General features: G+C 40.6%; 1 protein-coding gene across 1 annotated transcript; it reads left to right on the forward strand.

Moving 5' to 3' along the window:
• The first annotated feature begins 748 nt into the window (after positions 1 to 748).
• Positions 749 to 19,670, forward strand: CFAP221 (cilia and flagella associated protein 221). Its single transcript, XM_030454082.1, has 23 exons — positions 749 to 765; positions 3,177 to 3,361; positions 3,601 to 3,701; positions 4,714 to 4,800; positions 4,906 to 5,001; positions 5,459 to 5,559; positions 7,377 to 7,480; positions 8,496 to 8,655; positions 9,193 to 9,307; positions 9,390 to 9,501; positions 9,705 to 9,813; positions 10,402 to 10,489; positions 10,820 to 10,909; positions 11,387 to 11,482; positions 12,708 to 12,798; positions 13,815 to 13,933; positions 14,382 to 14,462; positions 15,566 to 15,739; positions 17,165 to 17,323; positions 17,753 to 17,847; positions 18,394 to 18,483; positions 18,685 to 18,804; positions 19,547 to 19,670. The coding sequence occupies exons 2-23, from the start codon at positions 3,223 to 3,225 to the stop codon at positions 19,668 to 19,670; spliced, it is 2,451 nt and encodes an 816-aa protein (XP_030309942.1). The 5' UTR covers positions 749 to 765; positions 3,177 to 3,222.
• Positions 19,671 to 20,138: the final 468 nt, after the last annotated feature.

The following is a 20,138-nucleotide window of genomic DNA, read 5'->3' on the forward strand; positions in this document are numbered from 1 at the left end:
TTTCAAGCCTATAATCCAGATCAGAATTAAAACACCAGAATTTGTTCGTGAAGTCTTGAAAGACTTTAAACTTTAGTGGTAAATAAAAAATAAGTTACTTTGCTTTGTATTACTCTGATTGTCAGATTGTTTACTTATCAAGCACTAACCGACTTTGATATTAAATATTTATTTATTAATACTTAAAATTTCCATTAGCCCTTCAATCCAATAGTTATTTCCTTTCTCTCTCTCACTAGATGAGTAATTAAATTGTTTGTAGTGCCTCTATTACAGCTTGACAATCAGACCACTCGTTTTTCACCTGGTGTTTGGAGGGGTAAATCTGGGGTGAGAACCGCCCATTTAAATCCAATCTGTATTTACATTAGTATTCTTAAAGAAATACGGAGATCTGTTGGCTGGTAACCCCCTTCTTTTCACCTGCCTTTCCTACTAACTTGCTGCCTCTCAGGAAACCGTACAGAGTGCTTCCCGAGGAAGTTTTGTGTTAAAAGATGAGCGTTTTCCAAGAAAAAAGCGCCTCTGCCCTGCGTGCGGCCACTCTGTGGATCCTGAACACGACGCTTGGGAGGAAAGAAAACCCAAAGGTCTTTTTTCTTCCTTTCTATTATTTATTTATCTATTTATTTTGCAGTCAGAGCCCGCTGAGCTGCAGCTGAGACGATTCCCCCCCCCCCCCCCCGGCCCCCAGGTCCCGAGTGGTGCAGTCCAGCCTGGCTGCCGCGTTGCCTAGCAACCGCCGCGGCCCGCCGCCTGCCTGAGGTGAAAACCGAACCCGGCCAGACCGGACCGGGCTGGGTCACCTGTCCGGCTCTCCGGGGGGTTGTCCGAGTACCGGGTTCGGGAATGTCCGTCCGCCGGGCCAGGGGCCGTGAGCCGCTGTGAGGGGAGGCAGGGGCTCCCTGTAGGGCGGGAGGGTTGGAGGGGGGGTGATTGTCCTGGGCTGTGGCGAGGCGATTGCAAAGACCCAAAGCGGCTGGTGCGGGACCCAGCAACTCCCCTCAGGGCTGGCGGGAGGTTGAGGAGAATGTGGCAGAGGTAGGGGTGCCTGCTGTGAAGATCTTCTGCCCGCTAAGAAGCTCTGCTAGCCTTACTACATACGAGTGGACCTCAAAAGGAAGTTTTGTGTTGCTCCTCAAGCACGTCGGTGCTTCTGAAAGACTCAGGCAATCTTGTAAGGTCACTAAACTGGATCCCTTTCTGATGGTGAGGTGTGCAGGGAGCTCTGTGAAGCACCAAGGGAGTAGAAAGCTCCAGTGCTGACAGAAGAAGGGCGATACCTGAGGGGATTTGCTGGCCTGAGAGGAGCTGAGGTGAGTTTTGCCATTGCCTTCAAGGGAGCCAGGATTTCACAGTTCCAGAGTTGTGCTGGTGGCTTTAACTTAAGAACATCCATCAGCCACAGATTGCAGGACCTTGGCACCTAAACATTAGTCCTGTATTAGCCCTTTGAGGAATACTGCAGTGTTGTTATAGTTGGTGAGTGATGGTGGTAGCATCACTTTAAATTACTGGTAAGATTACACTGGGAATCCTTTGCTAATGTAAGTCTGTCTACTGCTTTTCAAAACTTGTGTTCCTGGTGAGGAATGCCAACCCAGAAGGAGGAGGATGGCAGTTGTATAAATTAAAGTTGAACAGCATGAGTGGAAAGAATGTATGCCTTATGTTTAGAATTTCATGGCATGCTTTTGTCCGAGTTTGGTTGGCCTCAGTCCCTTGTACGAAATTTACTGTTGTGCACAATAGTACAGTTCCTCTTACAGATTTTCTGTTGCAAGTGGAAAATTTGTACTTGGAGCTGGGTAGTGGAAAATATTATTGAGGCAAGGGTTCTGGTAGCACATTATTTTAAGCTTCTTGCTTATTTATTATTTAATACCGTACAAGGCCATAAATCAAAACAGCACTTTATGAGCTTGAAGCACCTCTCAACTTCTGCCTGGAAGAATTAAAGCAGACTAGAAAACCACACAAATGCCAGAGGTGAGACCATAAAATGTAATAGGGGAGGTGGACCTCTTCAGTCCTCAAAAGTACTGATTCAGGTATGCTGGGCATCACTTTGATGATCACCCGTCTGCCCTTCTTCCCTCAAACATTTACTGAAAAGTATTAATTTTAGTTTGGGGCCCTTCATTCAAACCATTATGAAAGTGTTAAAACAATAATATGGGCACAATACCACTCCAGGTAATAACACTTCAACTTTGAAACTGTTGAATCTTGATGTGGTGCCATAGTGCAGGTGACACACAGGATCATACAAGTGAACTTTGTGGTCAGTCAGCCTTTTGTGCCCCTGCTCCAGGAGCAGGAAGGTGCCTCTGGACTGGAGCCTGGCAGAGGAGTCCATACTGTCCGTACGTGCTTTGGTGTTATCGTGGCACTATGCTGAGCCATGCACCCCCCTTCCTCTTCATGAAGAACTACAAAATGAAGTGTTTTCAACCCTGTTCTTGAGGCCTGCATCTTGTCTTTTTCAGTATTAAGTCCTCTGGTTCATAGGAGAGCCAAAGGCTGTGTGCTGTATTTATGAAGATAATTTTTTGTGGGTGGATTGTGTCTGGTGTCCTTACTGTGTAATATTTGCACTTGTCATTAGAGTAGTTTATGATCTGATAACTGTGCTTCCTTAACACAGGATCTATAGTATCTATGGCTCTCTGGGTTTACGGTTATCTTCACTAAGCAAATAACCCAAAGCTATCCAAACAAAAGATTCAAATGCCAGTTTTCTTATCCCTCATATTAATATTTTAAAATTAAAAATGAATCTGCAAGTTAACAACCCCAACACTCGGGAGAGACTGGAAAAACAGCTCTCTAGAAATCAGTTTGGGTGGTGGGATTATCTGAAGAACCTGCTCTTCTTGTCTGTGCTGGGGGACAGGAGGGAAGAGAGGGATGGTTTACACAGTCCTGAGAGCCAAGTGTCCCTGATAAGCCTAAACAGAGGAACATACCCAAAGTGCTGGAGTTTGCAGTGGAGCAAGGTTTCTTGGAATCACCTTCTCCTTGTACTTGGCTCACACATGGTAATCTTCTTCAATAGGAAAGAAACTTCCTCCCCCTTCTAGGTTTTTTTAGGAGGTTTTAGGCATTTTTAGGCAACACGTTACCAATGCAATGGAAAACACTTTTATCATTATGCTGTTTTGATTTGCCCCCAGGTGCTGACAAGTTTTAGTACCATTTGGACTCCATTTCTTTCCTAACATGGATGTGGTTCAGTCAGCCTCCACAGAAATCCTCATTGCTGAAGAATCCTTCAAGCAAATGTCCAGTGTCCTTCTGCACAGCCTAGTGGAGGAACCTACAAAAAGACATGCTGTCCCCCATCACCTGCTGGAATCAAGTAAGTTTGTGCTCTCTGATTGTTCCCCAGCCTTGCAGTGATCTTAGGAGACACTTTGCTATTTTGGTAAACTTTCCATTTAAAGAGTCATGTCTCCTTAAGAGGAGAAATAATCTGTCTCATTTTTTTCTCTATAAAACATTGTGTGCAGCATAAATATACTTAATCAATGTAAGTAACAACCATCATGTGTGTTTCACTTGGTCTTCTTTTCTCCCTGTTTTATTATCTGTCTGTAGAAATTTATTCAGACCTTCAGAGGAGCAAGGTCATACAGGCTGAGCCTGCTGTGTTACACTACGGAGGGTATGAAGTTGGAAAACATCACCAGCAGACACTGGTAAGTGTCAGAGCAGGGATCTTCTGGGGATAAAAGGATAACAGAAGCTGAGTACAGTGCTTGTGGTCGTGAGGCCTTTTACTCTCTGGAGTGATCTGAAAAGCAGCCCTTAAAATCAGTGGCCCTGTGGTAACAAAGCAGATGAGCACTGTGCTGTGTGCATCACTGCCTTGTACACTCTCTGGTTTACCTTTCTGTTTCCTGTGTCTGCAAGCAGTGTTAGCAACATGTGACTTGCATGTCATGAACAAAGGAGTCTGTCTTAAAAATGTACTTGGGCTGTCACTGTGTCTGCAAACATGTTCACTGCTGGGAAACTTCTGAAAGCACCCGTGGCCTCCTGCCAAGAGTGATTTAATCTAAGGAAAGAAACTCAGTGTGTAGTTTTGGTTGCCTTTCCCTGTGAGAAGTTTGGGTATTGCCTTCTCTCTGCTGTTTTTCTGCCTTCTTTATTCATGTGGTGATTATGAGGTGGAATAATTTGAGGTTGAGGTTGAGTTTGGGTGATTATGGTGAAATAGGTTCTCCAGATATAATGAAAGTTAACAAGATGCAGGAGACTTCACAGCTGAGCTGCTGGTTGCTTTGTGATCTGAAACAAAACGAGGGGACATTACACAGTTCCTGTTGATTCAGACCTATGTAAAAGCAATGTCAGTAGGCTATTTCACTTTTTGTTCCTTTTGCACATACGCAAAATTAGACCAGGACTTGATTCAACATGAGCATCTTCTTTAGCAAGACACTGACTTTGATTCCTAGGTAGGGAACTGTTAGTTGAGTCCAGAGAATAAAAACACAGGACACATTTTTATGAGGTTTACATACTTTTATTTTTTTCTTTTAAGTTCAGAGCACATTCAGCATTATTTCTGCTAAAGTAAAAATGGTTGCTTCCTTGTTTAATACAGCTTCTTTCCTATGGATACTCTCACAAAAAGTACAGTTGGCATTCTCAGTTGACCCCATATTGTAAAGTGTTTTGCAGTCTTGGCTTTATTTTGTTTTACAGAAGCTGAGAAATATTTCTGGCGATGTCGTAAACCCTCACATAATACCACCCCAGACAAGGTATTTTCAGATCAAATACAACAAAACAGTGAGTGTCAGAAAGCCTTCACTCTGCTCCTTGCATGCAGCACCAGTTTTCTGTCATATAAGCAGCTTTTACATGTGTTCTATGTTATTTTGGGTAATTTTCTAGCACCGGCTTGTCCCTGGCTTGGCCTATGTGGTTACTGTTGATTTTTGTCCTGATGAGTGGCGGTATTACTATGACTGCATCCGAATTCACTGCCAGGTGAGGATTTGTTATAAAATATATTTACAGTTGTAATGGAATGAAACAACTATTAGGACATGAGGATAATGATAAAGGTACAACTAATCTCCTAGAGCCACATGGGTTTATTCCCCCTAAGTTTGGAAGCATTTGAAGTATTTCTCACTGTAAATATCCCAGAGCTGTGGATAGAATATCTTGCTTATTCTGTTCTTGTGTGCCAGTAGATCAGTCCTTCTGCCATGCTGATGGAATGTTTTTACTGAGCAGGCTTAGAGGAGCTCTAAGAGGTTGCTGCAGGTTTGGAAAGACAGATAGAAACTGAAAGCAGGTAGAATATTGATATCCTGAGGTGCAGCACAGTGGTGATCTTGAAGATGTTTTATGCCCACTTACTGGGCAACACTATAGAAACTTTTTCTTTCCATAGCATTTATTCATTGTAAGAAATAAAGATTTACCCCTTTTGTTTCAGGGAGAGGATACATCAATCGTTCCTGTGCATGCTTACCCTGTTGTGAATGTTGTAGAATTTCCATCCTTTATAAATCTGTCTGATGTATCAGTTGGTAAGAGGTGAGTTAACAACAGACATTTGTCCACATTTTGTGAGACTCACACAAAATCTGAAAAATCTTATTTTCCTCTATTTGTGCAACTTAATGTCTTGGAAACTTTTAAGGAAACCAGCTACCATCTGCTTATTAGCTCCGTTACTTATTCATACTTATGTACTGAAGTATACAGAATTTCCATACTCTCAAAATATAGAGAAGAGATTTGACAGAGTACAAAATACTATTTTAAATAATAGGGAATTTTCCCAGCACAATGGGAATGCTCAGAGGTGCTCCAGAGGGAATATGAGCGTTTCTGAAGAGAATACTGGTGGTTTCAAACCTTAATTTTTAGCTGTATTTTTCATCATATGCTTTAAAAACTTCCCTAAAATCAAAGTTGTAGCCGGAAAGGAGTCTCTTGTCCGGGATCGACGCATTGATATGGTGATATAGACTCGTAGGATGTGATCTGAGTCTATTGCCCACAGTGTGGAACTAGCAAAGATGGTCTGCTGCTATGGAAGCAACCAGTCGCTCTCTCAGCTAGCTCTAGAATGAGCTGCCTCAGTGGGTGTGAGCCTCACTATTTATTGGCCCCATGGTCTTGCACATGCTCCATAGGGGCCCTGCCCTGACTGGGCACAGGTGGGGTTGATAGCAGCTCACACCCACTTCTTGATGATCAGAGGCACCTGGTCGCTCTGTTCCACTACAAAAGTTCTCTGAGCTACTTGGTACTGTACAGAACTCAAGGCACTATGGGCTCAATCATAGCCCACTGAGGTCAGTGGAAATGCTGCCTTTTGCTTCCATAAGTGTAGGATAAGATCTATATTCTCACACCCAGCTTTCTGCTCTAGGTACAGAAGGTCCATCAGGCAACAGATGACATAATTGTCTTGTTTCTAAGTCAGTTTTGTTACCATACAAGGTCCACTATACCTTAAAAGAAATTGCTTCTCCAGTCTACATCTGCTGCATGAACAGGTCATATTAGGGCAGAGAAAAAAGGACTTTTATTTTTTATTTCCTTAGGCATTTCAGAATGTGCTTTCCAAAGGAACACCGTGTATAATGCACACTCTTTGCTAATCAGCAGGATAGGATTTCAGTCAGACATTTTACAAAAAGCAAAAATAAGACTGGGTAAACTGGTCTTGCTTTGTAAGATGATGGGTGATGTTACAGCAATGCTTTTGTGTTTCAATTTGATATGTGAAAAGAGATGCACATGAAAGCAAGATGGCTTGAAAAGATGTGTGCTCATACCCCTCATACAACCAGCATGAGACATAAAGGGCTTCCATTAAAATCAGGCCAGGACATCATTACTTCTGCCAGGGTTTAAGTCCAGTCATTCTGATGTGCAGGAGTTTTCAATGCTTAGGAAGACTGCACAGTCTTTTCTCATCATCTGCCTCAGGCTGGGCCATGGCAGGAGGCTGATTTCTGGTTCTGTACTTTCTGTTGCTCCAGTTCAGATTGTTTGTACTTGCTAGATACTGCATATGTGAGGGTGCACATAAATAACTTCTAAAATGTAAATTTATTAAGTTTTTCTGTAATCAGATTCTGTATGGGTAGGAGACAGTAAGTCAAGATATAAAATATTAGCATTCAAATAAAGATTTAGCTCTCATTTCCTCTCTGAGTGAAGGATCTTAAATATTTTACTGTTTTGGAAAAATGAATAATCGGTGTTTTCACATTAATAAGTAAGCTGCTCTTCTGAACACAGATAAATTCAGTTCATATCATGCATAATATAATTTTCCAGCCTGTAATTGATGATCAACTGTAGTTTCCTTAATTTCTTTCTTTCTCTCTTTTCAGTAAGGAGTATGTTATCCCATTGCAGTGCAGCTGTCCAATAGATTTTGAGTTCCACATTGATTTTATTCAGCCTCACAGAGCCTTCACTGTCCAGCCAACATCTGGTAAATTGAACTTAATTAAAATTCTGAATGTTAAATCCATATTTATTAAGTGCAGCTACTTGTGTCAGGGTAATCAATGCCGTACAGAAAAAGCTTTTGCCTCTGAGTGTTTTCAGGTAAATGCACGCTGATAAATATTGGGCCTTTCCAGCCTCATGGCAAATTGCCCTCTATGGTGGGTAAATTTCTTCTGTAAATGCCCAGCTGCAGATCTCTGGCTAAACAGAGGCTGCCTCAAGCAGTCTGTATAGACTTTGTCTGCTCCCTTTGCTGGTGTGGCCTTTGGAGAGAGGCAGGAAGCCCAGCATTTACCTCTTTTTCACACCTTTCCCCAAGGTTTGTCTGGCTCCTACCCTATTAAAGGAACAGGTATCTGTCTTTATGGAATAGTTGTGCATCACGTTACGTGATGGGGGCACCATGGAAAAGGTGACCTCTGCTCTACCAAACATGTCCCTGTGCCTGTTTTTCCCCACGGATCTGGAAGAATTTGGTAGAATTGTGTCTGTTGCTTCAGGAGCCATTGCAGTGATGAGCACAAAACACACTGCTCTGGGTGTTTCCTGGGATGGCAGTGGGTATGAGATTCAGTCTAGAGCTCTGGGTACAGGCTTGATAAGAGGCAAAACTTCTGGCTACAGCAGCTCAGCAATTTCCATGCCTTGTGTACTTGGAAAAACACAGGGGAATCTGTTTCTAATGCTTTGCTCATGAAAGCAGGAAGTGCCTGGCAGCTGCAAATGAAGAATTTGTACATCCAGTCAACCATCTTCACAACAGTAGGCAATGTTATAGTTTTTCTGTCAAATCTCTCTCCTATTGCAAAACATCTCCTGTTATCTGGCCACTGATAGGTCTTGAAAGATACTTTGAGATCTGAAATATTTTCCAGGCCTATTGCCATCCATTCCAGCACTGATACTGTTTTAAAAAATTGTAGTCCAGAATCAATGTCAGCATATTTACATAGACTCATGTTAGAGAGACTCTTACTGTTTTTCTTCTCTAATCCCAGGAATCATCCCAGGCAATGGGAAAGTGGAGTTAACTGTGAAATATTCCCCCCTTGAGTATGGAACAGCACAAATGACAATGCAGTTACGGATTTCAGAGTTTCACTCAAAACCCTATGTATGTGTATTCACAGGAACATCAATGCCACATCTGGGTCTAATGTATGTGTGACAGACTGATCTTTGAGTATGTTTGCCCACTGCTAAAAATATCTATGGAATAGGATTTCATGCCATTTTGCTCTGATAATTTTAAGCATTTGTATCTATGGAGGCTTAAAATGCACTAATGCAACTAGAGTGTTAATAAGTGTATCTCCTGTCTTAGTTATTTGCTTGGAACACCCTTAATCTGTGTGAAGTGAAACTATACCAAAATAAAAATGAGAAGCTGCAAATCCTTGAAGAACTATTGAGCATCCTCAGCTTCTGTTATGCTTGCTTTATGTTATTCTTACTGATGAGGCCCTGCAAGACACAGGAGTTTTAAGCAATAACCTCTTTTGGGCTGTACTTAATTTGTTGTGAACTCAGAATATTAGAAAGTTGGGTTCCAGTTGTAATTTGGGAGATAAATTTCCAGTCTCTGTGTATATATATATATATATATATAACAAATAGCAATATAACAAATGTCCCAGGCTTACGCACCATTTACAGCATACTCATAAGAGCAATATGTGTTCTTCTAACACCTAGAAAACAACATTTTGACAAACAAGGAAGTCGTACAGAGAGAAGAGCTTTGTCTGCAGGAAAATCCATGGTGTGGAGACGAAACCAACCACGACTGAGGCCTATTCAAAAAGTAAAGGTGTGAAGAGACAATAATCACAAGTACTTTTCTGGGCTGAAATTTTTCCTTGTTTCTATTTCTATTAACTTATGTCTTGTAGGAAATAGAATACCAGAACCTCATATTCCCCACAGACTTGTCAAATCCATATGCTGTAGCCACTGTTTTGAATCAGAAACCAGGCAAATTGAGGAGGAAGGACTTAAAAAAAGGTAATGTAGCTTGATCTTAGCATTATTTGTAGGCTTCTAATGAGGAACTCAGATGCAGAATTGCTGAGGTAATGTGATTATAGTTTCAGTAAGAAATTTCACCTTAGCATTATGAATTAATGAATTATGTTATAATGGGTAGATTTCCCCATTGAAAATTTGATCTAGTTTGAGGTGTTTGTGGCTTTCTGATATTCCTGCAGCCCTTTGCCAAGGCATTGAAGGAATACAAACCAGACAGATGAAGGAAGCTATATTTCAACAAAAAGTCAAGCAAAATATTCAGGAAGAGGAAGCAAATCAATTGAAGTGGTACGTGTTAATTAATCACACTTATAACATTAGGGTTAGTTTAACTGAGGCCTCTGTGAATGAGGTGTGTAATGTCCACAAGTGCATAATGCTGCCATTTCAGATTCAGTTAGATTTCTTTACAGCTATGTTACTGTTGTTTTACTTTCATTTTTTTCTCTTCTAATGGAGAGGAGACTCGGTAGTAATCCATAGCAGTACCCACTGTGGTCTTTGGCTGTGTTATGGTTGCATTCAGAACAAAACCTGCTGAAAATCTTGTTCACCTAACCTTGTTCTCATGCATCCCATATTGTGCCCTTAAGATCAAATGAAACCTTTGTGATGGTTTTCAGTAAATCCAGGCTAAAATGTGTAATGAGTTGAGCAGAATTGCACATCAATTGTACATCACATGGCATAAAGCAAAACACGTAGTTGTGTGTGTAACCTCACTGTGGTATCATTTGCAATCCACAAATCTCATCTCATGATGAGTGTTATAGAACCCTAGACACCTTAGGAAGAGGACAATCAGTCTGTTAGCCATTAAGTAAAGCAGAATGTGCATTAAGTAAAGCATTTTTCTTGGCTCCACTGTAAATGCAGGCAAGTTCATAAAGGCAAAGATCCAGTCTCTATGGAATTTAAAAAAGAGATTATTGAAAACCGACAGAGGGAAGAAGAGCAAAATAAGGTTAGTCTTAGCTGTTTTTTCTATAAATTTAAGCAAACATATATTTTCAAACAGTGCAAGTCACTAGTGAATTTTATTAAGCCAAATATGCCTTCAGCTTTTCTGGGTGATTCTGGCTATGCAAATGACCTGTGTTTCACTTGGAAAAGACATTATTTTACTTTGTTTGACTTGCTCAAGGATTGTAATAGTCACTCCTTAGAAGGGAATGAAGACTGTGCTTTGTCAAGCAGTTCCAGAGTGTTACATTGTGAGTTCCAACAGTTTTAAGGGAGAAAAGAATTAAGTGGATGCTTGGTACTAATGTGATTGTTCTTCCTGACAAATTAGATCCAAAGAGGAGATCCTGTCATAGATCAGGAGTTTCAAAGGAATGAAACACAAGTTTTTTCCATACGTGTTATCCGGCCTGTGGACCAGGTTTGTTTATGTTATTATTGCCTCCTATATGTCATTATCACCTACTAAGCTATCAAACACCCACTGATACTTGGCACTGAATACTTTTCCTCCTAATATTCCCATTTCTTTGTCAGTGTCGTATTTCCCATTTTCATTTTAGTACAGTAGGGTGAGCACTGTGCTGCAGCTTCTGATAGTCTGATATCAGAGACAAGTGGAAATCTGCAGGCCTAAACTGGGAATCACATTGCTTGTTTCTGAAAAGTCTCTCAGGAGTATTTCTCTCATGCCAAATAAGGTTAAGCATATCACAAGATTTGCAACTGTTTCCTGCAACCAATGCTTAAAACATTTTCATTTGACTTAATTTCAGTGTTTAGAAATAACTGGATTCAGGCCAAGGAATGGCTTGGGCTGAAGGAAAATCCTCTCTTGTTAGTTGTAAAAGGGGTGACCTTTTTCTTTACTGTTTCTTTTTTTTAAAATATTATACAGTATCCAAGTGTCCAGCCCACGTTTGACCTGCTCAGGAATGACCCTTGGGACCACAGAAACAGGATGTTAAGGAAATTTCAAAAAGTAGCATACAAGGTAACATGAACTACCAGAATGCAGTGTGATGGCATGACATCTTAGAAATATAACGTAAGAACATGGAAACTAACATGTAAGGAGGCTTCACAGCTATCCAGGGATTTGCTAGTTTCATAGAAGTGTCTGCTTTACCAGGAATTAAGTTTCGTAATCAGGTGGTGCTTAATACTGCAATCAAAACCAAAGAAATGCAGATCAATTTAGATTTATGTTTTTAAGTGAAAAATAATTTTGCACAAAGAAATAATATTTCAAAGGGCATATAGAATAGGGTGCCCAGTTTTGAGCCCTTAGTACAAAAGAGACATCAATAAGCTAGAGCTAATTATAGAACCACCAAGATAGTCGGGGTTTGGAGCACTCATTCTGTGAGGAGCCTGGAGAGGGAAAGCAGAGGGAGAAAGCAACACCTTCCAACACCTCTGAAGAGGTAGCTGATGGTGTAGACAGAATTTTTGCAATGGTGCATGGTGGGAACATGAGAAACAACAGGTGTAACTCTAGCCCTATATAGATCATGTATAAAAAAAGTTTTTTTCAGTGTGAGGCCAGTCAGTTATTGGAGCTGGTTGCCTGGAGAGGCTGTGCAGTCTACTTTCTTGAGTGTTTTCAAGACTAGACCAGATAAAGCCGTGAACAACCTGGCCTGATCTCATCTCTAACCTTGCTTAAACAGGAGGTTGAACTGGCTCCTCCAAAGATTCCTTCCAGCCTGAAAACCAAAAACTAATTAGTAAAATAACTTCTCTAATTTGGTTTAAAGAGTATCTTGCATCTCCACTGCTCTTTTCCCAGTAAATCTAAATGCAGTAAGCAAGATGGAAATGTCCTTCTCTTCTAGTATCGAGTTTGGATATTCTTTAATCCATTCACAATATTAGGACCAATACAGCCCTGATCAACTGACTGTTTGCCCATTTTTAAATCTGTATGTGCCAACAGACACAGCTACAGGGTTAAGACCTGGCTAAAGAAAGTCTAATTAACCTGTAAGACTAAATGAAATGTTTAACTCTTTTGTTGCATAATGTCGCAGTAAAGTTGAGATCCATTTAACAGCTCTCCTTCCACTTTTTCTCCCTCCTAAAGAGAAAATCATAGTAAAAATTCTGAGATGTCTGAGTGAGGTCTATAGAATAAATACATTTGTAATGTATGTGTTTCTATGGCTGTAAATCTAGAGTTTTTGGCTTAATATTGAACTTGGAAATCATTCTTTCAGATTACAAATCAGATTCGGCTAAAGAATTTACTGCTTCTATTCCGTGGGCAAACCAAAGAAGCCAGAGGTCTGAAGGAAAGCTCTGTGTCTGGTAAGGAGTAGAAGAAAAAGGTGATATTTTTCACCATGAATTTTGGTAATTTAGGTTGTACTGCAGCATGTCAGGTGTATTACATATAAACTTAAATTCCTTACAAAGGAGTCTTACTAAGAAAAGATAAGTGTGACAAGGCAGAATCATAGAATACTTTGGTTTGCAAGGGACTCTTAAAGGTCCCTTTAGTCCAACCCCTCTGCAGTGAACATGGACATCTTCATCTGGATTAGGTTGGTCAGAGCCCTGTCCAACCTGACCTTGAATGAGGTCTGACACTAGAATGTCATGAAAGCAAAATATCTGAACTCAATGAAATGAGATATGGGAGCCATGAGTTACATGCCTAGGTGGCTGGTACTGGGTTGAGTTCTCCTGTTTATAATTTTCTCATACAAGTCCTTTCAAGCAATCACTTTACAGTGAAATGAAATTATGGGCTGGGAAAAGTCCCTTGTTCTTTAACATAGAAGGAAACTGGACTTGGATGGGATTCACAGCTGAGTATACTGATGACTGAAGACAATTTATGTCTCTCATTTCCCCCTCCCTTCTACAAAAACAATTTGACACTGGAACACTTCTCCATATCAGGTCTTTTCCTGTTTCAGCCAGTGGGCATTTTTGGTTCCCAGTTTGCAAGAGTTGCAGGGATGCTTCAAATAGAAGGCATAATGGCAGTTACTGCAAGAGTTTGCTTCTGATTTGTCTCTGCCTTGATGAATGGACTGAGACAGAGGACCATGCTGGAATGAGGGGGCTGTGATGTCCTTTTAGAAAAGGAGAAACTAGATCTGTCTGATCTAGTATATTATATATGCAGGTATTGTGCCTGCATCTTGTTGATGTGGCTATTAAAGCCTGGAGGAAACATTACCTTAATTTTTATATTAAAATTACTAGACATACTGTCTTAGGAAGATCTTAAATGTATTTTGTGGCTTGATTCCATTTTTGAAACAGTGTACGAAGGTGTATTACAAAAAGTAATATTTGCTTTCCATTCATGGCAGAAGGTGGGAGATTCAGCAAACCAGAGAAGAGTGAAGAAACTCAGGGCTTTCCTTCTCTCAGCACTGAAGATTGTGTGTTGCCTTCTAAAGTTCCCTTTTCCAGTTCTCGACGTGATTTGGTAGGTACAGTAACTAAAAAGTTGGCCAACACTCAAGGAAATTGTTGTTGAAGACATTGGCCCCAGGCCTGGTACTGCCTTTATTATAGTTCTAAAATGTGACTGGTGTTCTGGGATTCCAACAAGTTAATTAAGGACTTCAGATTTATTAAGGATGCTGCTGAAAACAGTAAAAAAAAAATATCTTTGCATTCTCTTAATTGCATTCTAAAATTCTGAGTAGTTCATTAGTGATCAGAGTTAGTTAACATCTGTGATTTTGCAGAAGAAAATAAATTAAAAATAACTAAAATACCAAAATCCCAAAAAAGACAAGAGAACTGTCAAACAAAGTGTTTGTATAATTAATTATTTCCATATGTTTTCTATGAGCTGTGCTGATGGATTGCTGCCAATGCAAAATCAAATGCCTACCTTATACTGGGTTTTAAACACCATATTATTTCAGGCACCTGATGCTCCTGGCTTAGTTCCTATCAAATCTATAGATGGGAAAGTCAGACACATTCTTCCTTTTTATGACTTGAAAGTGAGTCACTACAGCTCCCTCAGCTGTATCATATTTCTGTTTTTCACTAATCCAGAGAGATGTGTTTTCTGCTTGAATCAGTGGCCCCAGTATGCAGCCCAGTAGAAATGTTGCCTTAATACAGCTGTTCGATTAGCATTAAAAACAAATCTTACCTGTTTCCAGAAGTAACAACCTTATAGTTGACAGCAATGGTCTCTTTCCAGAGAAATTAATCACCTCAGCTGAAATTGTTATACCTCAAACAACAAAATCCCACTATGAATGAGAATACTGCAAGCTCTGCATGCCACATATTTTTTCCTTTGAATTCAGACTTCTGTAACAGTGACATTATTGAAGTATCTTTCCTTTTAGAAAGTAATGGAAGACTTCTGTTAATTTGGCATCCAGTTCAGCATGCTTCCTTCCTTCATTCCTGCACAGGAAATGCAAATACCTCCTTGAAATATATAACATTTTTTCAACTTCGAGTTACAGAAACATTTTTTCTCCTGAAATCTAAACCTAGAAGCTTTCTTGTATCATCTTTTCCCCTTGTTACACATTGGTTCATCTGTCAGTGTTACGTATATTACTTAACACAGCTTTTCTCCACCCCATTAAGTTCAGTATATTTGATCAAGAAACTGTAAAATCCAGGATCTCTCCTAGAAAAGCAAGAATGGAATTTTTTCTTTGTGCACTCATTCAGTTTATTCTGGTGAAGTAAGGATTCTCAAAGTTTTGGTCGTATACCATGTTTCAAAATAGTGATCCAGCCATGAGATTCGTGTTAAAGCTGGAATAGTCCATTTCATCTGTGACTTAATCAAAAGTGATTATTGTAATCTGCTGCAACATATCTTTTTAATTCACACTTAGGCTCCTCGGCATGCCAGAACTATGAAGTATCAGCCTTCAGTCATCAGACCTACCCTACCACTGAGGCAAGGAGCCCAGGTAACAAGTCATCTCAAATGCAGACTTTGCTGAAGTCTCTACCAACTCTAAATTTGTATAGTTATTTGTAGAAATATTTGTAATTTCTACAGTTTTGTCTCAAAGTTTTATATAAAAGGCTTACTACACTCTGAAAACCTTTGATGTCTATGTTTTTCAAGGAGTTGGTTGGAGCAGTTGCTTCTCCTGAAGAGCAGTTTAGCCAGATCTCCCAGAGAACGGATTTTCACAAACCATCACCAGAAGAAGAAGCAGAAAGGGACAGGAGCCTCTTAAAACTGGTTCCTCCTCAAGCTTTAGTCTACCCTATGGAGAGCAACCCACTTCGTATTTTTGTAAGTAGAAGTTTACATCCACAGAGAGCCTGAGAAAGGAGGCAAAAAGGTCATTCCTTCATCAGAAGTCTGATGTGGAATTGGTGGGCAGTTGTCTTACTCAAATTGGTATAAAACTATCCAGAGTGAGTAATCCTTCAAGGTACAAGCCCTAGTAGGTAGAAGTCAGAGATCTCTTCCTACTGAGGGCACCATTTCTACTATAAAGTAGAATTTGATCAGTTTAGGAGAGGGATGAAAAGGCAAAGTTGCCAGTGATATCAGGGAACTGGAGACCCTTCCAGTTGTGCTCTCCACAATGGTCACTGGTCCCAGGATGACCTGAAACACCATGGGGCCCCTCCCTTCTCCATTTGTTTCTCCATTTCAATGTTAAAAGAAAAACCATGACCTCAGTATCTCAGTCCTTTTATAACCTCAGGCTCTTGCCCAGGAACGTGGTAAAGGTGCAATCTCTTCCTTCTCTCCAGTTAGGGGAGGGCAGTTCTGCCTGATCCTTAGGTAAACTGGGAAAAGTGAAGTCAAACTCTTTGCTCACATTGTGTCCTGCTGCCCCAGAGTTTCCAACACTTCTCATAGCATCCCAAACATTTCCAAATCATTAGGCACAGAGATAAAAAAATTACAATCACATGCATAGGAGGATTTTCTGTTACTTAATTATCATGTAGATTGTGCTGCTTAGTACCAACTACAGAAGCCATTTCCCTCCCAGCCTGGAGGTCCCTGAAGTGTGTCTGAGCAGGCAGGGGCAGCTGTATAGGTCAGGGCAGTGCTGTGAGTACAGGCAGCACCTCTGAGGCAGCCTGGCACTGTGTCTGGCTTGGGTGGCTCTGTCTCTCAGCATGACTTGGCTGCAATGGCCCAGAGCCCTGTGTGCTAGTCAGGTGGTCTTGGCATAACATATATGGTACAGACTTGTCCTCACTGCATGTGGCCACTACTCCAGTGAACTTACTGATAAGATCCTCTGTGCAGCTCTTTCATCCCTCTGTCATGTCAGTGTAGGAGCCAGGCACAGCCTGATCCCACACTACCCAGCATTGACTGTTGAGAAACAGATTGCTGGTGCATTGAAAGAGATGGCAAAATGCTCCCTAACTTCCACCACAGCAAGGCTAGTTCCCATTCTTTGATTCTGAAAATTAGCAATGGATTTTGCTGTAGCCAGTTTCTTTCTTCCAAAGTTGGGAACAACACCTAAATTGCTGTATTTTAAACAGCAGAAAGTATGGATGGACCAGATCATGGGTCTGTGATTAAGGGGAGATACAGGAAACAAAGGGTTACACTGAATGGAACAGTCACAATGAGACAGTGGTATGAATCTAGGGAGACTTCATTTGTAAGAACTGAATTTTCATCAATTTAGTTCTTTATGGTGCTCAGAATGATTTTTTACAATTGTCTCTTCATTATTTTTAGAACCCCACTCCAGGATTAATTCCAGTTTTACCTCCTTTGGCCTATTCTGAAACAAATATTGAATATCATCTTTGTCCTCATCCAAAATATACCTTTACCAAGGAATGCCCCAAAGGATCCAGTATTCCAGTCACACAAAAGAAATTTCTGCATCACAAGGTACAGCTTTTTGGGTTTATTGTATGAGATACCTGACTTGGATATGTTCTTGCTGAGATTTGCTGCAAAGAATCAAAAAGGAAGATGGTCATCCTAGATAAAAAACATTTACAAATATAAATTATGCATGCATCTAAATATTCAGTATATGGGTCATAATAACTTGTTCTTGGTAGGCTTTATCCATGTCTCTTTATTTATCCCTGAATATTTCTCTGCTCTTTCCTGCTTTTCATTGTTTATTTACAACAGACATGGTCTCTTTTCATAAACTTGCAGTGGAGGAAACATCTTTTAAATATGAAGAACTGCAGCTCCCCAAATTCAGTTCTCAGCCAAGAAGTTAGGTGCTCTGTGCTGCAAGCCTCTCTCCCCACTGCACTGTGCTGTATGTTAGTGCTCTGATCACTGTAGCACTTGTCATTTCAGGAAGTGATTTGTGGAGTAATGGAATGGAGAAGATTCTTACCTGTGCTGTATTCCACTTTTTCTAACACTCCCTCATTGACAACTTCAACACCTAGGTAAGAAAGAATTTTAATATGGAGTGCCTCTCCCCTGCATCAGTTTCTGCTGTCTAGTTTTGTTGACCAGTAAGTAGTCCCATAGATAAAAGTGGGCCTGTGGGTGGGATTAATGCTGCTCAGAAATCCAAAACCAACAGGGAAAACCCCTACTGACCTCCTTGAAGGGGTAGCTTAAGAACAATATCATTAGAGTTAATACCTAGCCCTAGAAGGAGTGTTCCACTTTGAACTTCCAATAACATTTACCCCAAATCCTTTTTGATTCAGTGCCAAAAGACCCCAGGAGGTTCAAGCTCTGTCTCTCCTGCAGAGGTATAAATGGTAAAACCTTTAATGTATGGGCACCTGCACCCAGTTGTAGCCCATGTCTCTCAGGCTCACGTTCCCTCATATCACATCAGTTTCTGTTGCACTCAGATTTTCCAGAAATATTTAAAAGTACATCATCTTCTTTGTAACTACAACTACTGTGAAGCTTCAAAAGATAATTATTAAGTGCAGTTACTCTCTGTCCATCTTAAACTAATGTCATTGCCATCACAGGGATCCTTACAGTTTAGATATGCTTCCAAGAGATGTGCCACCAATGCTGGATGACTTACCTGAGAGAGACAGGGAGAACATAATTGACCAGTAAGTTTCTCCTCTATTTTGTTTTCAGTGTGATTGAATATGTCTTAACCACTTATATGGATGTATCTAAAGCTGCCCCAAGAGACCCTCAAAGGCAAAAGCACAAAGTTCCTCTTCCATAAAACATACTTCTTTGTTGTTGGCTAAAACATGCTTTTAAAAGGATAAGGCTTGATTATTCTATATCTTACTAATTTTTAGTGAGACAGGTGAAACTGAATTCAAAATCACTCTTACTCCGGAGATGGTGAAAGCTGAATTTCCACAAGTTGGGCAGGCATTCTCAGAAGAAGGCAAAGAGCAATCAGAAAAAGAAGAAAAGTAAGTATAATTTGAAATTACAGGAGAGGAATGGGAAGGAATCTGAAGATAAGCATACCCCTCAGAATTACAGTCATACTGGGGTGCTCTAGGTGCTCCATCATGAGTGGGATGCAGGTCTGGTGCTTTGAGCAAATTTGTACTGCAAATGTGATCTCTGGGCTGAACTTCAGAAGGCAGCTGTGCATGTAGCACGCTGGCCTGGATGTCTCTGACTTCAGTTTTAGCAAAATGGTCTAACACTGCAGACAGTTTTCTTGCCTTCATGGAGATATTCAGTGTCCTTGTGCCAGTGGCCTTTTACTTTTCAGTGACCTTTTTGGTTAGATACTTATTAATGTTGGCAGAGAAATGAGCCCTCAGAATGTCCCCCTGGCATCATGATTTTTCTCAGGCTCTTCCTAGGGGTGTCTCACATTTGCTCTGCTGTCCTAGCTTCACACTCCACTAACAAACATAGTATTTTAAGCATACATAAACACAGAATTTACCTGCTCCCTAAACTGTTGTCAACCGGACACTGTAAAGGCCAAATTCTGCCTTTTGCTTTCCATGTTGTCAGGCCATGGTTGTTCAGTTTCACTCTTTTTCCATTTCTTCATAAGTAATGGAACACCCTCTGTGTTCATTGTTAAACAAGAGAGAAAGTATGTGTGAGTGTCTCTCCCTGTGTTTTTGTCAGCATTCAGAAGTAGCTCCCCTGGCTATTATAAATACAAATGCCTTTTTAAACTTCTTGCAGAGATCTGCACGACCATCCAGAGGAACAGATTCAGCCTCAAACCAACGAGCTCAGAGAGAAGGTTCAAAAACATGTGGAGAACTTGAAACTGACAGCACTTAATAAAACCCTTATTCTGGGATAAGAGTTGTTTTATGAAGTCCAGAATTTGGCACTTATCCTGTTAACGCATGAGGCTTCCTGTGTCCCAGCTACATGTTCAGTGAGGTCAGCAGCTCCTGATGCAATGAGAAGAGAACCACCAGTAAGACCACTTCAGGCAAGGACTCTCACTGTGGTAATTACACCAACCACAGCAGTTGCTCCAATGAGAATCCTCAGTGATGTACCTGCTCATTTTGTTCTGGTGTGAAGGACCAGAAAACCACAGTACTACCATGTAAATAGTTTGGTAGTTCATTTACAGCCCACTGTTTTCAAATAAAATGTGAAAAGTCCTCATGAACAAATTCTTTTGATTTTGTTTTCTTAGTTACGACCTAACCTTAAAATATTGCAGGTAAGTCACTAAGTCTCAGACTTGACTGTAGATTTCACTGGCTGCTAAGAGCTTTAATTCAGTTCACAGCTCTCTTGGCAAAAGGGTGATGGA

Source organism: Calypte anna, chromosome 7 (genome assembly GCF_003957555.1).
Source record: "Calypte anna isolate BGI_N300 chromosome 7, bCalAnn1_v1.p, whole genome shotgun sequence".
Classification (NCBI taxonomy): Eukaryota; Metazoa; Chordata; class Aves; order Apodiformes; family Trochilidae; genus Calypte; species Calypte anna.

Excerpts from the sequence above, each read along its gene's own strand:
- CFAP221 (XM_030454082.1), top strand. The coding sequence starts at position 3,223 with ATGGATGTGGTTCAGTCAGCCTCCACAGAAATCCTCATTGCTGAAGAA. Across the intron at positions 5,560-7,376 it reads GATGTATCAGTTGGTAAGAG|TAAGGAGTATGTTATCCCAT; the intron begins GTGAGTTAACAA and ends CTCTCTTTTCAG. Across the intron at positions 13,934-14,381 it reads CCAGTTCTCGACGTGATTTG|GCACCTGATGCTCCTGGCTT; the intron begins GTAGGTACAGTA and ends ATATTATTTCAG.